This window comes from Pipistrellus kuhlii, unplaced genomic scaffold (assembly GCF_014108245.1).
Source record: "Pipistrellus kuhlii isolate mPipKuh1 unplaced genomic scaffold, mPipKuh1.p scaffold_m20_p_10, whole genome shotgun sequence".
NCBI classification, from domain to species: Eukaryota; Metazoa; Chordata; class Mammalia; order Chiroptera; family Vespertilionidae; genus Pipistrellus; species Pipistrellus kuhlii.
The window spans coordinates 34,967,356-34,984,862 of NW_023425405.1; the positions used below are offsets into that span (position 1 = coordinate 34,967,356).

At 39.4% G+C, this 17,507-nt stretch overlaps 1 protein-coding gene across 7 annotated transcripts in view; it reads right to left on the minus strand.

Moving 5' to 3' along the window:
* Positions 1–17,507, minus strand: part of UMAD1 (UBAP1-MVB12-associated (UMA) domain containing 1) — a 169,292-nt gene that overhangs the window by 136,882 nt on the left and 14,903 nt on the right. For 5 of the 7 annotated variants that reach the window (XM_045578403.1, XM_036429341.2, XM_045578401.1 and 2 more), the window contains one exon: positions 10,740–10,836. In XM_045578403.1, coding sequence (XP_045434359.1) covers positions 10,740–10,836 — 97 coding nt within the window. Of the gene's footprint in view, positions 1–10,739; positions 10,851–17,507 lie in introns of all 7 variants that reach the window. The other 2 variants (XM_045578406.1, XM_045578404.1) reach the window with 2 other exon arrangements.

A 17,507-nucleotide genomic window follows, 5' to 3' on the forward strand; every position in this document is an offset into this window, starting at 1 on the left:
CTGGACATTAAAAACTAAAAGGGGAACTGACCCATTTGGCTCAGTGGATAGAGCGTTGGCTTGTAGACTTAAAGGTCCCAGGTTCGATTTCAGTCAAGGGCATGTACCTTGGTTGCAGGCACATCCCCAGTAGGAGGTGTGCAGGAGGCAGCTGATCAATGTTTCTAACTTTCTATCCCTCTCCCTTCCTCTCTAAAAAAATCAATAAAATATTTTTTTAAAATAAAATATAATAAAAACTAAAAGGGGCTTTACCAAAAAAAAAAAAAAAAATTAACAAGGAAGATGTAACCTTACCAGCATGCCTGTCACACAATCTAGACATCTTCACCTGCAAATAGAAACCTATCTAAAAGTGGCTTAAGCTTTAACTAGGGAACTCATTATCTCACCCATTCTCAGACCAGTAAACATATCAGTTCAAAAATGTCATCACATACCAGGTTGCTTTCTCATTTTATTCTGCCATCTTTAACATTTTACCTCTGTCTTGGGTTTCCTGTCCTCAGCAGAGATGGCAAAGATGGATACAACCTCATCAGGGAATTTCATCCAGTTGAAGGCACCATCAGGGGAAGGGGAAGCTGTCTCTTTGTTATCTCTCCCTGAGCCCCTGAGCCAACCTTCCTTCTCATCCAATTAGCTGCATTGTCACAGGGAACCATTCTGAAACTAATCTCTGACAAGGGGACTGGGCCACCCTTATTGGCTTAGACAAATGAGAACTGGCCCGAGGGCTGGGAAGAAAGCCAGTCTCCCCAGAAACACAAGGCTATGCAGAAGAAGGTGAACACTTTCAAGTGCGAGAGAAGGGGGAATGAATTTGGGTAGGCAAACCTGCTATGAATGCTTAGCTCTGCTGGCATTAATGTCACAACTAAAATTATAATGTAATAATTTACATCAAGTGATAGGTGTCATAAGTTAAACAAATAAGTATTTTCACTGGAATTAAAAAATTGCCTTAAAAGAAGACAGGTTTCCTAACCAAATATAAATTATTTAGAAGTCACTCCCAAACCTGGAGTAGATCCTCAGAATGTGGCCTGAGGATCTATTCATGGAAGCCACTGTAAAACCATTATGTAAAACACACAGCGGACAAGGTGCATTACCAAACAATAATACAGGAGCTGTTACAAGACACTATGTGATTAAGAAGCAAATAAATGATAGCAGAAAATGGACATTGTGAGATCAAAGAGAGAGCTGTCTAGAGACTGTAGAGACCTAGAGACAAAATTTCATCTGAGCTTTGAAGAGTGAACAGGATGCAGAAAAAGTGAAACAGGCCCAGCTCTCTGCACAAGAAACCCTCGGACGCAGGCCTGGGCGCAGAAAAACATCCCAGGCAGCCCAGAGAGAGGTCCTTGCACCGCAAACCAGAGCTAACTGCCATTAGGAAGTCCTGGTTACATGTTTACTACAACAGCAAAGTTCTCCATCGCTGGTTAGAATCAGTACATCTCCATTCTCATTTGCCTTTTTTATTTTTTTTAATGAAAAAACGAATTGCAGTCGACGGGATCAGACAGAGGAACAACAACGAATAACTGTATGGGACCGTCATGCTGCCAGTCATCCTATCAGGCACCTTAGGTATTTGATATCACTGTTCTGTAATGCTATTTAAATTTTTATTTTTGTATGTCTTGCCATTTAGATGATATCCTCATTATAGACATCTTGTCTGCTGTGTATCTTACCTTACAGCAATTATTCCTAATTTTTATTTAGCTGCTCAAAGTCGTTCTATTTCCTGAATTTGTACTAGCAAACATGGCCAATGATATGTAACCCACCTCTGACAATGACTATGCTACCACTGACATTAAAATAAAATATGCTACGATACCACAGCCAAGTGGCCAGTGATCATTGGCATATGTAGGAACATCTAGAAAAAAGTGGTTCTTTAACCTTTTGAGGGTCACAGACCTTTGAGAATCTGATTAAATGCAAAGACCCTTTTCCCCAGGGGGAAAAAAATGCATATACAAAATTCTGGCTATAATATCAGGAGGATTAAAGACATTGCACTCAGGCTCCCCCCCTCCCCCAAATTTAACTTGGCTAAGAACCCCAAACATAGTGATAGCAACAAGGAAAATGGCTGGTTATCAGTTTGCAACTCCTTCAAGCAATCCATCAACAAACTATTTTAAGGGTTACAGTTTTCCTTTGATGCTGCCAACCATATTTTCGGCTTGTGCATCAGAAAATAATAAATGAAAGAAATAAAAATAAGTTGTTCTCTAAGTATAGAGCTGAGCTATTTAACTTAGAACACTGGAAAGTTTCAGGACAATGACTCCTTTAACTCATTAATACCATAATGTAAGGCATTTGGTTTGTTGTTTTGCTGTCTTAGCCTGTCAACCTGGTACAAGTATACTTGCGCACTTTTCCACTCATGCATTCAGGAGATGTTGCTGCAATAATTTTTTCATTTAAAATATAATTCTCAATCTTGATGACACTAACAATTATCTGTTTTAAAAATTGTTAATAGCCTGCCGGCATGGCTCAGTGGTTGAGCACTGAGCTATGAAACAGGAGGTCATGGCTCGATTCTGGTCAAGGATCACATGACCGGGTGGTGGGCTCAATCCTCAGTAAGGGGTATGCAGGAGGCAGCCAGTCAATGATTCCCTCTCATCATTGTTGTTTCTATCTCTCTCTCCCTCTCCATTCCTCTCTGACATCAATAAAAGTATTTTTTTTAACTTTTAATAAATTTCTGATTAAAAAAAAAATAAACCAAAACACTACCCCACTGCCTTAAAATAGACAGGCATCTAATAGTTTCTGTCAGTGAGATAAAATTCTAATGTCTCAGAATGACACACAAGCCCAACAATAAACCATCTTTCTAGATTCGTTTCTCAACAGTGGCCCCGATAAACCCTCTCTAGTCAGCCAAGAACTTTTTACGGGCCCTGTAACTATCCCAGATTCTTCTGAAGCTACATACTTTACACAGTCTGTCTCACCAGCTGGAAGGTTTTCTTCTACCAAACATTATAAAATAAGTACTCCAGCGGAGACCGGTTTGGCTCAATGGATAGAGCATCGGCTTGGGGACTGAAGGGTCCCGGGTTCGATTCTGGTCAAGGGCATGTACCTTGGTTGCGGCATATCCCCAGTAGGGGGTGTGCAAGAGGCAGCTGATCGATGACTCTCTCTCATCGATGTTTCTAACTCTCTATCTCTCTCCCTTCCTCTCTGTACAAAATCAATAAAATATATTGAAAATAAATAAATAAAATAAAATAAGTACTCCAGCCCTGGCTGCGTAACTTAGTTGGTTTCAGCATTATCGCAATACGCCAAGGATGCAGGTTGTTACCTGGTCAGGGCACTTATAAGAATCAACCAATGAATGCATAAATAAGTGGAACAACAAATCAATCTCTCTCTCTCTCTCTCTCTCTCTCTCTCTCTCTCTCTCTCTCTCTCCTCTCTTTCTCTCTCTCTCCCTTTCTCCCTCCCTTTCTCTAAAGTCAATTTAAAATTTTTATTGATTAAAAAATTTTTCCAATAATCTCCAAATATCCACACACATGACAGTTGCCTGCATTACTATAGCTCCAAAGACCTTTTCCCTGGGTATGGGTCAGGCCCAGGCATCTGAAGCATCTTTAGCAAGGACCAAAGAGCTTGGGACAGAGCAGGTGAACATCCAGAACAGTCATTCGATGATTCTACAATAGGGAAAGATTACATTACACTAACTTGAGCTGTTTTTCTTCTAGTTTAGTTTATTAGATATTCTTGGGTAACAGCATAATTCTATCATGATACAATAAACAAACAAGATGCTTAAATTTTTCATAAATTCATGCTTAGAAAGATTAATATGTAAACCCAGCAGGAATTCTTCCCTTCAAAATGTGTTTTGGTTGCATTCAAAGGGGGGGGGGGGGGGGGGGATGGAAGCTGAACAACATAATCACTTACATATAAAAGATTACTGGAGTAGTATTAAGATTACCAGAAAGACAATATTTAGGTCTTCCAATCCTACATGAATTATTAGTACAAAGTACCATGCTCATACTGTGTACATTTTATTTAAATTTCATCCTCATTATTTATTTCCTCAACAGAAAAGGACTAAAAATAAACTTGAAGTTAAAAAATAAAAGGCAGTCATCACCCTTTTCAGATAAACAGTCTCAGATGTGGATAGAGCATTAGAAAGCTCTAAGGAAATGCTAGAGGAGACTCCATTTATGTATTATGGTATGCATACTTAATTTTGTTTTCCCCACTGAAGGAAACAGTACTGTAGTAAACCAGTCAATTCCCCCAAATAGCTATCCTAAAAATATGATTGCCTGAAGGTTTTAGTTCAAAGAAAAAGGAACTCAGAGTTGCCCTGAAAAGTTTATGGGTGTTAATCTGTCAAATAATTTTACCTCAAGTCCATCTAGATGTACTATGGCCATGACAGAAAGAGTCACAGGCCACCTGGCATTCACGTTTGTATAATTAATTTAATGAAATACTTCCCCACTGCTCTACTGAGTTAAACACACACACACACATTTAAGGTTCCAAGTATATTAATTACTCTTACTCTTAGAAATGGATTCCATTTCTTAGAATGTGAAGCTTTCTGCTCTTTGCCTCTTTAATGTTTGAGAGGAAGTGTGTTTAACCTAGGAATTCTGGGGTTTTATTTGCTTTTTGTTTGTTTATGGCTCAGGTACAGTGGAAGACAAACTGTAACTTTGTGTTTTTATGAGGTCTTTTGCGAAGTGTCTTAAACACATTATTGGACGGTGTACAATTACTAAATTAGAGCGAGTGAACTGCAGTGGCTCTCAGCCAGGCATGCACACAAGAACTACCCTGGGGACTCTGGAATTTAAAAAAAAAAATGTCCAGACCAAACCCCAGGCCCATCTAATCAGAGTATAGGGATGTGGTCCAAACAACAGTATATATTTTTTACCAAGCAGGTAATAAAAATTGGGAGGTATCAAAGTGCCCCTTACTGCACAGGAAGGTTAGAACCCCAGAATTAGGGAGACAGAGGCCTGATCTGCATTTGAGTTAGCTGAGTCTACTGAGTCCCAGAAAGAATGAATGACTTTCTCACAAGTTGCATGAAACAGAGGGCCCAGTTCTGCCTCACAGTATAGTTGGCACCTCTCCCTGCACTCACTCTACATTCAGGGGGATAAGACTGGGGTGGTCCCCTCTCTCCTCCCTGCAATGGGACAGCCTTGTCTGAACATTTTCATCTCTGAAGTGCCTGTAAGTTAACAGGTGAACCAGAATTAAGAACCAACAATGTGACAATTGGTTAATTCTATTCATTAGACGAACAATTCTACATTTCTTAATAGGAAATAAGCAACTGCATAATGAGGTCAGTTGAAACACAGAAACCCACACCTGAAACCTGTATGTTCATGTTGACCAATGTCACTCCAATAAATTTAATTTAAAAAGAAAAAGAAAAATTCTGACACACTTTGCTTTAGAATTGCAAGGTCAAGAGTAAAAACGCAAAGATTGCAAAGTAAATTAATTGTCATTTGAGTTTTTGTGGATATCAAATATATGAGTAAAGGGATGTTAAAAGGGTAAGTTGCTTTTTTGATCCATAAACACTATTTTTTTTTTAAAGAGTTTTGTATACTTATGAACAGGGAATAAAAATAGGAAGCACATGCTGAAAATCTGTTTCGTTTTTGTCGTTGTTTTAATTAAAGCCTTCAGTCTTACAAACGATCAAAGTGACTTATTGTCCCTCATTCTTTGGAATGTAAATTCTTACTGTACACAATCCAATTTCCACTTCTAAATAAAGGAAAGAATACAGAGATGAAAAGATTTCCTAAAAAGCTCCATATAAAAACATGATAGTTGAATTTAGTGCGTGTACCTGGTTTGAATGATTCCCAGGATGAGGAATATGGTAGGAAATGATGTTAAAAATAACCCACTACTTTTCAAAATTTGATTTATCATTTAACCTAGAGAACAGAAGGTGAGACTAAATCACATATTTCAATATCAGGACATACTGAAAGAAGACTTGCAACTGCAGTGAATTACTAAACTCTAATCCTAAATTCAATGAGGTTTACAAAACAATTAGCTTAATGGAAACTAGAAGTTATTATGCCCTACTTTAAGAAGCACCTGCATATTCTGAAAAACATAATGAATTTCAGTTGAACTGAAACCCGACTCCTTTAATCTCTGAAGCTGTGCTTGCCCAATTCATTCTTCAAAGTTATAGTCAACATCTGGTCAACAGTGTCACTGAACACAACAGTAATCTAAATTATTCCTTTTCATTTTATGTTCGGGGGCGGGGGTTCGTTGCTGCTATTTTTCCTTCACTTAGTTATAGGGTATTAAGCTAATTCATGCTTTTGTCTTAGTTTTGGAAAGACTTACTAGTATATACCAAAATCTAGGCAACAGAGACCCCTTTATCTTAATTTAAAGTAACTATGAGGTTGCACACTACAATAGCAAATTTGTAATCAACTTAAAGATGATGCCTTAAAAACACAATTAAACATGTCATAACAGAAGAAAACCCTTGTGATTACAAACGGTACCATGCTGGCTGGGGTTTTAAACAGAGGTTATAGACTAAGAAAAATCGCCACCCAGTGATGCAAATGGAAACTGCAATTTGTTTTTCTGTAAAATGAGTACCCTGGAGGATTACTTCAACTTCATTACTGAATGAATGAACAGCCTTTACCTTCTTTTGTGAACAGGAGCTGGTTCCATGGGAAAGGATGTTTTTCTACAAGGCCGTTTTTTTTAAACACCCTCCCCCCCTTGTTCTTATTTAGCTCACTTGACATTTTACAAAGGTTAAGGCTTTGAAAACCTCAACAGAGAAGAAGTGTTCCATCCCAAAGTGATCTAAGTGTATATGAACAGCCCAGGTATTCCTATTACAAACAAAAGTGCCTAGGCTCTGCTGGACCCTGAATTTAGCAACTCAGCAACGCCACCTAGTAACTGTGGCCTAAGACCTATTTGTGTTAAGCAGGAAGGGTTGCCTAACGGGAAGGTATTCTCAGGTGGGAAAAACAGATAATTTATTCTTTTAACAACATAGTTTACTCTGTCCTTGTTAGAAACAGGTTATAAAGGCCACATAAGATGATAATCTAAAAAATTCTGTGGACTACATATTGATAAGAAGTTGTTGCCATAATATAATCATGTTTCTAAGTCTTCAGTTCATTGCCTCCTTTAGAAATTAAGAAACACACAAAGGCAATCATATACATTTATTTGACTGTCATGTTATCTATTGCCACAAGAAAAAAAAAAAGTTATGTTAACACATGATAACCAAAATGCACATGTGTAAGTATGGGGCCATGTTAATAATAGCATTTTATATCTAGTATTTGTCCTATTTGACATTTTCAAAAATATTTTCCATAGCACTGAGACTACAGCAGATATATATGTCAGCATAGAACCATGTGATAAAAAGAGCAACTCAGCAGAACAAATCTTTTAAAAAAAAAAAAAGACATTAGAATTCTATTTTTAAAGACAATGAACTATATTCCTAATAATCCATCCTGACTCTTATCAGCCAATTCAGTTAAGTCCTTCACTGTCAAAGGATTCTTTCTGTACTAACTAAACAATGTATACCATATTCCAATCTCAACCTCACTAAGGAGATTACAGATTTCTGTAATATTTTATATACTTAAAGTATCAAATAGTAAAAATTGGGGGTATCAGAAATTAAAGCCACACTTTATGAACAATAATATACCACCCTCCTTTATTAAAATACAATGAAAAAAATCAGTACTTTCTCTTTTAAACAACAACAAAAATTTTCTTTTTTTAATCTTAAATGTCAATAATGTTTTAAAATTAAAAATGATAATATGACATTTTAAAAAACGGATAGCTTAAGTGTTTAGGAGGGCAGGAGGTAGGCTCTGCAGTCAGACTGCCTAGGCTAATTCCAGATCTGCTATGTATTAGCTGGAAGAACTTGAAAAACCTAAGTCCTCACCTGTATATGGAGAGAGAATACCACCACTTCACTTTCTAAGCAATTTACACACATTAACTCATTGAATCCCGCCCACCAACCCTATGGAGTGGGTACTGTATCCATGTTCATTCTCTAGATAAGATAAATGACACCAGGCGGTTACATAACTTGACCAAAATGGTAAAGGGTGGCAGATACGCCACCCAAAAAATGTGCCACTTTGACATAAGGATAATTTTGAACTGAAAGCAAGAGATAAAACCCCCATATGAAAGATGCCAGGAAGAAGGAGACATTCTTATCACCAGAGATGTGGAGTCAAGGCCAAGAGACCGGCACAGACAGAACTTGTTAAAATGACTCCTATCTTCCACTAGTCTCCCCACATATTTTAGTCATTTTCCCACAACCTGGTATATAAGCACTTGGGTTTTTCCACTTCTTTTGGTCTTCATTCCTTTATGAGGGCTGCCATGGACAAGTAAACATCTTGAAAACAAAATGCTTTTCTCCTACTAACTTTCTTATGTCTACTCAATTCTCTATACACTAAATGTACCTCCTTTAAATACCTATTAGATAACAAAAGGAATAATATTGATTTCTAACCATGAAACACAGGAAAAAGCAAGCCTCTGTTAAGAGGACAGAGGTGTTCTAAAATCAAGAATACAGATCAGAGTTTGGAAAAATCAGGCTTTGTGGAAGCAAATGTCTGAGAGGAATTTACTGCGAAACTTTTGAAAAAGCAGAAATTTGACAGAAGACCCAGGACATCGCTGCAGTTTTTCTGTGAGTGCAGCTAATACATTCCATGAAAGGGAAGCAACACTGGCCACTTTCAAGAAACGGAAACAAAATAGATCCAGAGACACAGAAGCATTGAACAGACCTTTGAATCTCAGAGAGAAGGTGGGGGCGTGTGGGTGGGTGGGAAGAGATGAACCAAAGAACTTGCATGCATCTAGCATAACCCATGGACACAGACAATAGGGTGGTAAAGGCCTGGGGGGGGGGGGGGCTATAAGGGATCCATGGGGATAGGGGAATAGGGAGACATATGTAATACTCCCAACAATAAAGATTTAATTTTTTTTTTTTTAAAGGAACTTGGGGTTGACAGAGCCACTTCTGACTTTGAGGCTCTCATTTCTGGCATGCTGAAAAAGGCCTGCTAAGCAGTTGTGTCTGCAGCACCCCACTGTACCCCAGTCAGAAGGCCCCTCAGAAAAATCACTGGCCCTGGTCAGACTGCGCCCCACTATTTTACCTCCAGTGTAGGGGATCTGGTGGGAGAAAAAAACAACTCTGAGCGCCCCAACCATGGCCCCTGTCCAGGCCACAGAAGCAGGGTCGAAAAAACATAGGCCTGCCAGAACCAGACTGCGGAAGATGCGGTATCTAAGGTAACATTTAGTTGGAGAAAATCTATTCTGATCTCCCAGAGATTCAGGTCATTAACTGGAAGAGGCCAGAGAGAGGAAACCTCTGTGTCCTGTCTGCAAAAGATCAGATCCTACAGTCAAAGACTGAAGAGGCAGAGAGCCACCCCCCATACCTGTGAATGTGCGGGGTCAGAGGCATGGCGGGAGCCTGGCTGCCAGAGGGTCTAAGCTGAAAATTCAGGATTGCCCTTGTCTCCTGCCGATGCCCAGGGACCCTAGTCGGACTGGGCCAGGATGAAGGGAAAGGTAGGAAACCAGACTCTGGAAGGGAAGACACCTGAGGAATATCCCAGAGAGTAAACCCCCTCTTGAGTTCATGCAAATCATCTCAGAGAGCAGCCCAGATCTGGTGGGAGGGGGTCCAAGGTGGGAGAGGCTGTGTGCCTCCAGGGGACACCTCACCAGAATCCACATCTCCTCCTCGGGGAAAGACGCCATGACATGAAGAAAGGGTTTGTGTGCTTTTATTTTTGTTGTTGTTGTTTTTGTTTGTTTGTTTTTAATATATTTTATTGATTTTTTACAGAGAGGAAGAGAGAGGGATAGAGAGTTAGAAACATCCATGAGAAAGAATCATCAATCAGCTGCCTCTTGCACACCCCCCATTGGGGATGTGCCTGCAACCAATGTACATGCCCCTGACCGAAATCAAACCTGGGACCCTTCAGTCAGCAGGCCGACACTCTATCTACTGAGCCAAACCGGTTTCGGCAAGGTTTGTGTGTTTTTTACAGAATTCCCCATGGGAAAAGGATAGCATCTGGTTGAAAGAAATATTTTCTAAAATCACTTAAATCCTAACAAGTAATAGTAATAATTCTATAATAGGAGAGAAACTAGGTTTAAATATTTAGGAAAACTAATTAATATTTGATTGAGAAGTGTATTGCCTTCAGCAAATATTTCTATTTCAGATGCCTAATGTAATTTAAAATGCTAATTTAAGAAGCAAGGCTTGCTACTAATAAATCAGAACTTGAAATTATCAAGGAATCTTTAAGAATTTTGGTTTTTCACAACTAAAGAGGTTGTCTAGCATATAAAAAAAATGATAATTTTATAAATTTGATTTGCAGGACACAACCAAAGCAATAAATAAGAAGAGTATAACTTGATGACAGCATTCTAAGTGATTAATGAACTTTATAGATTTAATATAAATTAATTCTCGAATTACTAGGAAATAATTTTTAAAAATCAATCCTATAATATTCAAGTAATTTTTTAAAAAGGAAAAATAATTTATGTAGTTGTGATTTCATTTCTTAACGGAAACTCACCTAAAAGGACAAAGCCATCTGCTTCCGTGTCTGACACTGAGGGCTTTTTCGGTTCCACGGGCTTCCTGAAGAAGTGAAACATCACTGCGGCCTGGGTCTGAAACAGAAACACTATATAATGTCCAACTCAAAGGAAACTGTAAAACTCCTACCCACTCTCGTAGCAAGCCAAATGTAGAGATATCCCAATAACTACTTTTTAGGAGTTCTATTATCAGACTTGAAAGCATGAGCCTTCCTATCCAGGTGTCAGAAGACAAAGCCGAAAATTAAGGTGCATGGACTTCCAGGCTCAAGTGAATCCTGTAAACTTCTCTCAGTTTTTGAAGGTGCAGGAAATAATCCAAGAAATCACTCCAGGGAAAACTAAAATCAACAGAGAGCACCACAACATGGAAGGATCTCACTGAACATAAACATCAATCATACACTTGATTGAGGAAAGGAACAATAGAACGAACCAAAAGAACCTGTCATGTCATAACTAGCTTGAGGCTCATAGAACTGAGGCAGCCTGTGGAAAAAGAAGGCATGTCAAACACCCCTCCAGTTGGTTATCTGATTCAGACCGTCAAGAGCTGTAGCCACTGTACCTCTGAAGCCAACTTCAAATTCCCATCAGGGCAGATCTTTGTGTTGGAGAGATTATTATGTGCTACCCCCAAACCACACACACCTCCTCTTCAACTTCCCATCTTTGCACATTCAAAAAGGCCAACAATTCCTAGAAAACAACTGGGAAGGAAGTTTAAGGGAATTTGTGAGAACACAGTACCCTGGAGGCCAGCCCCTATAAACAAAGCTGTGTAACAGATAAGAAAGGAATAATCCTGGTGGCAGCAAATGCTCCACATTTTTGTTTCCATATTTTCCACCCACACCAGAAGATCAAGCAGAGAGGGTTAGGAAAGATTTGATCTCAGAAAAAGCCTTCTAGAAACTGAGACTTGAGCTGGGGTTTGTGCAGATCAACCCGCCCTGGGCTGCAGATCCAATTGGATGATAAAGGAACCCATTTACTGTTAGAAAACACATTTTATCCCTTTCACTTTTTAAAGGGATAAAAAATGGAGGATAAAAAAGCACAAACCATGTGAAAAAAGAAAATGTCCCAGTAGAGGGAAGGAACAGCATCTGAAATCCTCAAAGATTTCTGCCTGGATATAGTGATGGATCCAAAAGAAAAGTCTGGAAATGGTTTGGCACCCTCAACAGAGCACAGGGGACATGGCCCCTGCGAGACTGGTGGAAAACAGGATTAGATGAAAAAGCAAAAGGAAAAGACAAGAAATCGAATAAAAAATAAAAAATAAAACATAACTGAGTAAGATCAGAGAAACCCATGCAAGAAAAAAATTATATCAAAAAAGAATTGGTGACTTATAACAGGAATATAAGAAAATAGAGTTCAAGTTCAGGCTTAACAGAATAGGAGAGGCAAGTAACATCTCAACCCCAAACGGTTAAAAATAAAAGGAAGAAGGCCTTTTAAGGGACAAAAGCTGATTAAAACTCAACTTGGGCTAAGGATCAAATCAAGGGTGCGGCCACTGGACATGAAAGCGCCTGTGCGGATTACTGTGGTTCTCAGTACATTCCTTCACTTGGGAAGCCTGGTTCAGGAAAAAGATAAAGGTGGTGGGTCTCCAAGGAAAAGCTGGTGGAGAAAAAATACCCTCAACTAGGTAAAGGAGGAGGAGGTATGTGGAGAGGTAAAAAAGATGAGAAACAGAGAAAATCTAAGTTCTATCTAACCACAATTGTAGGTCTGGCTACTGATACATGAGGCTGACTAAAATCAGAAAAGAAGTGAGTGACATGTTTGAGGGTTGTGATGCCAAAATGACCAGCTGCCTGGATTGAAAGAGGACCACGACCCTACAGACCGAGGAAGCTGCCCCCAAGGAAGGCCTATTCTCCCGTGCCGACCTCAGGATAGCCAAGAAGTTACCAGAAAAGGAAGAAACTCTCAGAGGGAGGAGCCAATGGCCATGGAGAACAACAGACTGGGGATGGAGGGCTCCTCCAGGAAGCAGAATCTGGGCGTAATTAATGAACATTCTCCAAACCAAGGTGGGGTCCCCCAAAATGCCTGCTCAGTGGGATTCCAGAATTGCTGCCACTCTGGGACTGCTATATACAGAGTGTCCCCGCAAAATATATCCATACACACTTTAACACTGATAGCTCAGTTTTGAAAATGCAATGTATTTTAATAAAGGCTGCCTTTATTAAAGTGTGTGAGTACACTTGGGGACACTGTATTTCCCATCCCTCCTCTTTCTAAATGGGAGTCATCTTTCCCAGTTCCACAAGGTGGGAGGGGACATGAGGGGCAGAACCCTGGTCTTTTTAGTTCATGAAGTCTCCAGACCAAGAAGTGCCACTTCTGGACCTGGTGAAGAAATACTGGACCTGGAGCAGGATGCTATGCCTGAATGGGGCGATTTGGGTTACGGACCTTGGGAAGGGGTGACACTTAGCCTGCAGCAGGAAGAGAGAGCAGAGTACATGGCAGCCACAAAAGAGAACCCCAGAATTATGAGGGATGTTCACTGGCTCTTTGCCTTATAGAGACAGATCAGGACTGCAGTTGTCTGCCCTCCTGAGGTAGGTGTGACCATGCAGCTTGCTTAGTTCACCCTATCACGTGTCATTAGACTGTTATAACAAGGAGCTTTGTGACACAGAGGAGGAGATGCCCTTTAAAAATCAGTTCCTGTTCTATTGTATAAAGAAAAGTCTTTGAACAGAAAGGACTCAAATTCTCAATATATTTTAATTCCTGGCCACAAAACAGACCCGGAACCAACATGGAAAACACTACATAGTTCTGGTATGTCATTCTCAGGCCACCCGATTATAGATATACTGTTAGGAAAGCCAGACCAAACTCAGCTGTAGTGCCAGAATCTCTTTTTAATGCAGGTATATTGCACAGAATTTATAACTTGGGTAACTAAGTGAAGCATTTAAGTTTTTCATGACCTGAAACAATCTACCAGCTGCAGCAGTCTGTTGAAAGTATGACTTGAAAGTATGGTAATGCATCATGTTATATTCCACCCCTTTAGAGCATCATAAAATTCCAGACAAAGTTAGAGGATGGATAATTTAGACTCCAAGAATCAAGAAATTCCCAAGCATGGAGAAAACAGGTCAGGAATAAGAGAAAGGTAGCAGAGACAGTAACGAGAACTCAGAATGCAACAAAAATCGGTTTCCTACAAAAAGCCATTGGAAACAGCTCTAAAATGATTACAACCATACCAGCCATCCTCGCACCTAGTATCCTGCCAAACTGACCATCCTCTTAACTCCTTCTTCTACAATGGCCCACTTCAAGATGGTTTTCCATGGTCCATTTTCCAATACAAATCTTGAGATTCCCTTATGTGATCAATACTGATGCTGACATTAATGAGAGGAGTCTCAAGTCAGTCTACAGGAATTGTTCCATGCATGAAAAGACTAGGTCTGAGACCCTAAAATCTATAATCAAATTATTTTTATGCCTTGACATTTTTATATGTCACTGAAAAACACGTACAGTGTAAGAAACATTTATCCTGGGCTGGCAATTACCATGCTAAGATATCCCATCGGGGAGCTCCTTCTCACAGGGGGAAAGCACATGGGTAGGTGCCCACTCCAGCAGCCAGGTTTGATCACCCTGCTAAAGGCTGGAGAGTAGGAAGGCAAAGGGAAGTAACTGCAAACCCCACAACGTGTCAAAGTGCTTTGCACACTCTGGCTTATGTAAGATCTCTGTAATTACTCACAATGTGCAAGAATTGAAGTAGGTGACATGCTGGTCCAAGTTCAAGTGGTTAGCAAATAGCCGTGTTAGAATCTTACACCAAGTCCTTTTGGCACCCAAACCGGATGCTTTTCATCAATAAAGCACCAGAGAGAAGGAGCCTTTCAACTGTAGGACATTTGTGTTAGACTTTAATATATTCCCCAATATTAGTCAAAAAACATTGGATTAATTTCATGTTTTATCTCTATTAATTCCTACCCTCCCAGCCTTGTTCAGCTCTATGTTCTGAAGACGTTTGTGACTTCCACAATCTTCACCTACTTTGTATTTTAGAAACATTTATTAAGCGTTTAGGCCAGACACGGATGGAGCACTGCAAATGCACCACTCAACTTATATTTAGGGTGGACATACTGCAACCCCGCCTTCCACACCTGCAGCACTCCTCAGCAAAAGGCAGAGTCCTTTTGGAGCCTCATCCCCAAAGTGGAGGCCGCCTGTAACAGTCCTGCTGCCCCAGGCCTAGTGAATGGTAAGCCCCAGCCCTTGTGTTCTGATGTACGTGACCTTGACATTTGGGCTTCTTTTGCTTGGAGTTCTCAAGCGTATTCTCGTCTTGTTTCCTTGCTCATAATTATCAGCATTTTTTAAATTGTCTACAGTGAGAAAATTCTATATTTAGAAAGAGAAAAAAAGTACCAAAATGTATTCTGACAAATACAACATTATCATCTAGCACAGTGGTCAGCAAACTCATTAGTCAACAGAGCAAAATATCAACAGTATGACAATTGAAATTTCTTTTGAGAGCCAAATTTTTTAAACAAACTTCTTCTAATGCCACTTCTTCAAAATAGATTCACCCAGGCCATGGTATTTTGTGGAAGAGCCACACTCAAGGGGCCAAAGAGCTGCTTGTGGCTCGCAAGCCGCTGTTTGCCAACCATGGATCTAGCAACAACACTCTTGCCTGGCTGAGCTAGGAGATTTAGAAAAATACCTCCTAATTCTCAAACATGAGAATCCTGGAGCTGCCTTGACATGAGAGATAAAGAATTCACCTGCCCAAGCCACAGACAGGCTGGGGAAAAAAACACATGCAAGTCACAAATCTGATAGATGATGTCTGTGTATAAAATAGGTAAAGATGTGTGTATATGAAAACATAAAGAACTGTTAAACTCAATAATGAAAAAACAAATTAATAAATACTGGGCAGAAGATATGAATAGACATTTCACCAAAGAAGACATGTGAGTGGCAAAAAAAAAAAAAAAAAAAGAAAGAATCCTCAACATCATCAGTCAATAGGCAAATGCAAATTAAAACCTCAATGAGTTACCATTACACACCCATAAAATATTTAAAATTGAAAAGGCTTGCTGAAACGGGTTTGGCTCAGTGGATAGAGAATCGGCCTGCAGACTGAAAGGTCCTGGGTTCGATTCTGGTCAAGGGCATGTATCTTGGTTGCGGGCACATCCCCAGTGAGGGGTATGCAGGAAGCAGCTGATCAATGTTTCTCTCTCATCGATGTTTCTACCTTTCTATTCCCCTCTCTTCCTCTCTGTAAAAAATCAATAAAATATATTTAAAATAAAAAATAAAAAATAGCCGAAACTGGTTTGGCTCAGTGGTAGAGCGTTGGTGTTCGGACTGAAAGGTCCCAGGTTTGATTCCGGTCAAGGGCATGTACATTGGTTGCGGGCACATCCCCAGTAGGGGGTGTGCAAGAGGCAGCTGGTCGATGTTTTTCTCTCATCAACGTTTCTAGCTCTCTATTCCCTCTCTCCTCCCCTCTGTAAAAAATCAATAAAATATATTTTTTAATAAATTAATTAATTAATTAAATTAAAAAGCTTACCATGCCCAGTGTTGGCAAAAATGTGGAGCAACTGGAACTCTTGTGCACTGTGGTGGGTGTGTGATATAGTACAATTACTCCCATCAACAGTTTAGTAGTTTCTTAAAAACATAAATGTACACCTACCATATGACCCAGACCTTCTCCTTCTAGGTATTTACTTAAGAAAAATGAAGGCATATGTCCACAATTGTACACAATGTTATACAGCTTTCCTTTGTAAAAACGGGAAACAAGCCAAATGTGCAACAGATAAATGGATAAACAAACTGTGGCACATCCACAATACTATTCAGCAAGAAGAAAGAATGAAGTCCTAAGATAGGCTACAACATGCATGAATATCAACAAAACTAAGCTGAGTGAAAGAAGCCAGACTAAAGAGAGTTTATACTGCATGATTCCATTTGTATGAACTTCTACAAAATGAAAACTAACGTTTAAGGACAGAAAGCAGATCAGTGGTTGCCTGGGGAATACGGAGGCGTCGGCAGGGATCACAAAGGGGCACAAGGAAACTTGGGAGGGTGAGGGATACATTCTTTATCTTGATTGTGGTGATGGTTTCAGGGGTATAAACATATGTCAAAACTTGTCAAATTGAACATTTTCAATATGCGCAATATACTGTACGTTGAGTATACCTCAATAAAGCTATTTTTTGAAATATATTAGCACAATATTCTAGATGTTATATAAATGTCATAGTTCACAATTATTCCTAAAACTGTCTCAAACCTATTAACCCCCTTCATATGTGTTACAGATACAGTCTTTGTATTTAAAAATGCTTTTCTCTAAGGATTCACACAAAACTTGGAAATAAAAGAACAGTGTCTTCACTGTTTTCATGGTAGACACAGGCACATAGAGGGCTAGCTGACTGCTAGGCAGGCAGATCCTATTGCCCTGAAGGGAAAGAGAGTAAGGCAAGTAATAGATTTATTTTGTCCTATTATTATAAGGCTTACCTTTTAAGAAATATTTCCCATGACAAAAGGATTAAAGGATTTTAAAAGAACTTTTTTCAACGTGCTTATCTTCTTTCAATTTCAACTGACTACTAAATAATGTAAATACATCACATAAACTGAAATTTTACGTGCGATCAATAGATAGCAGATCAATGGACAAGAATAAT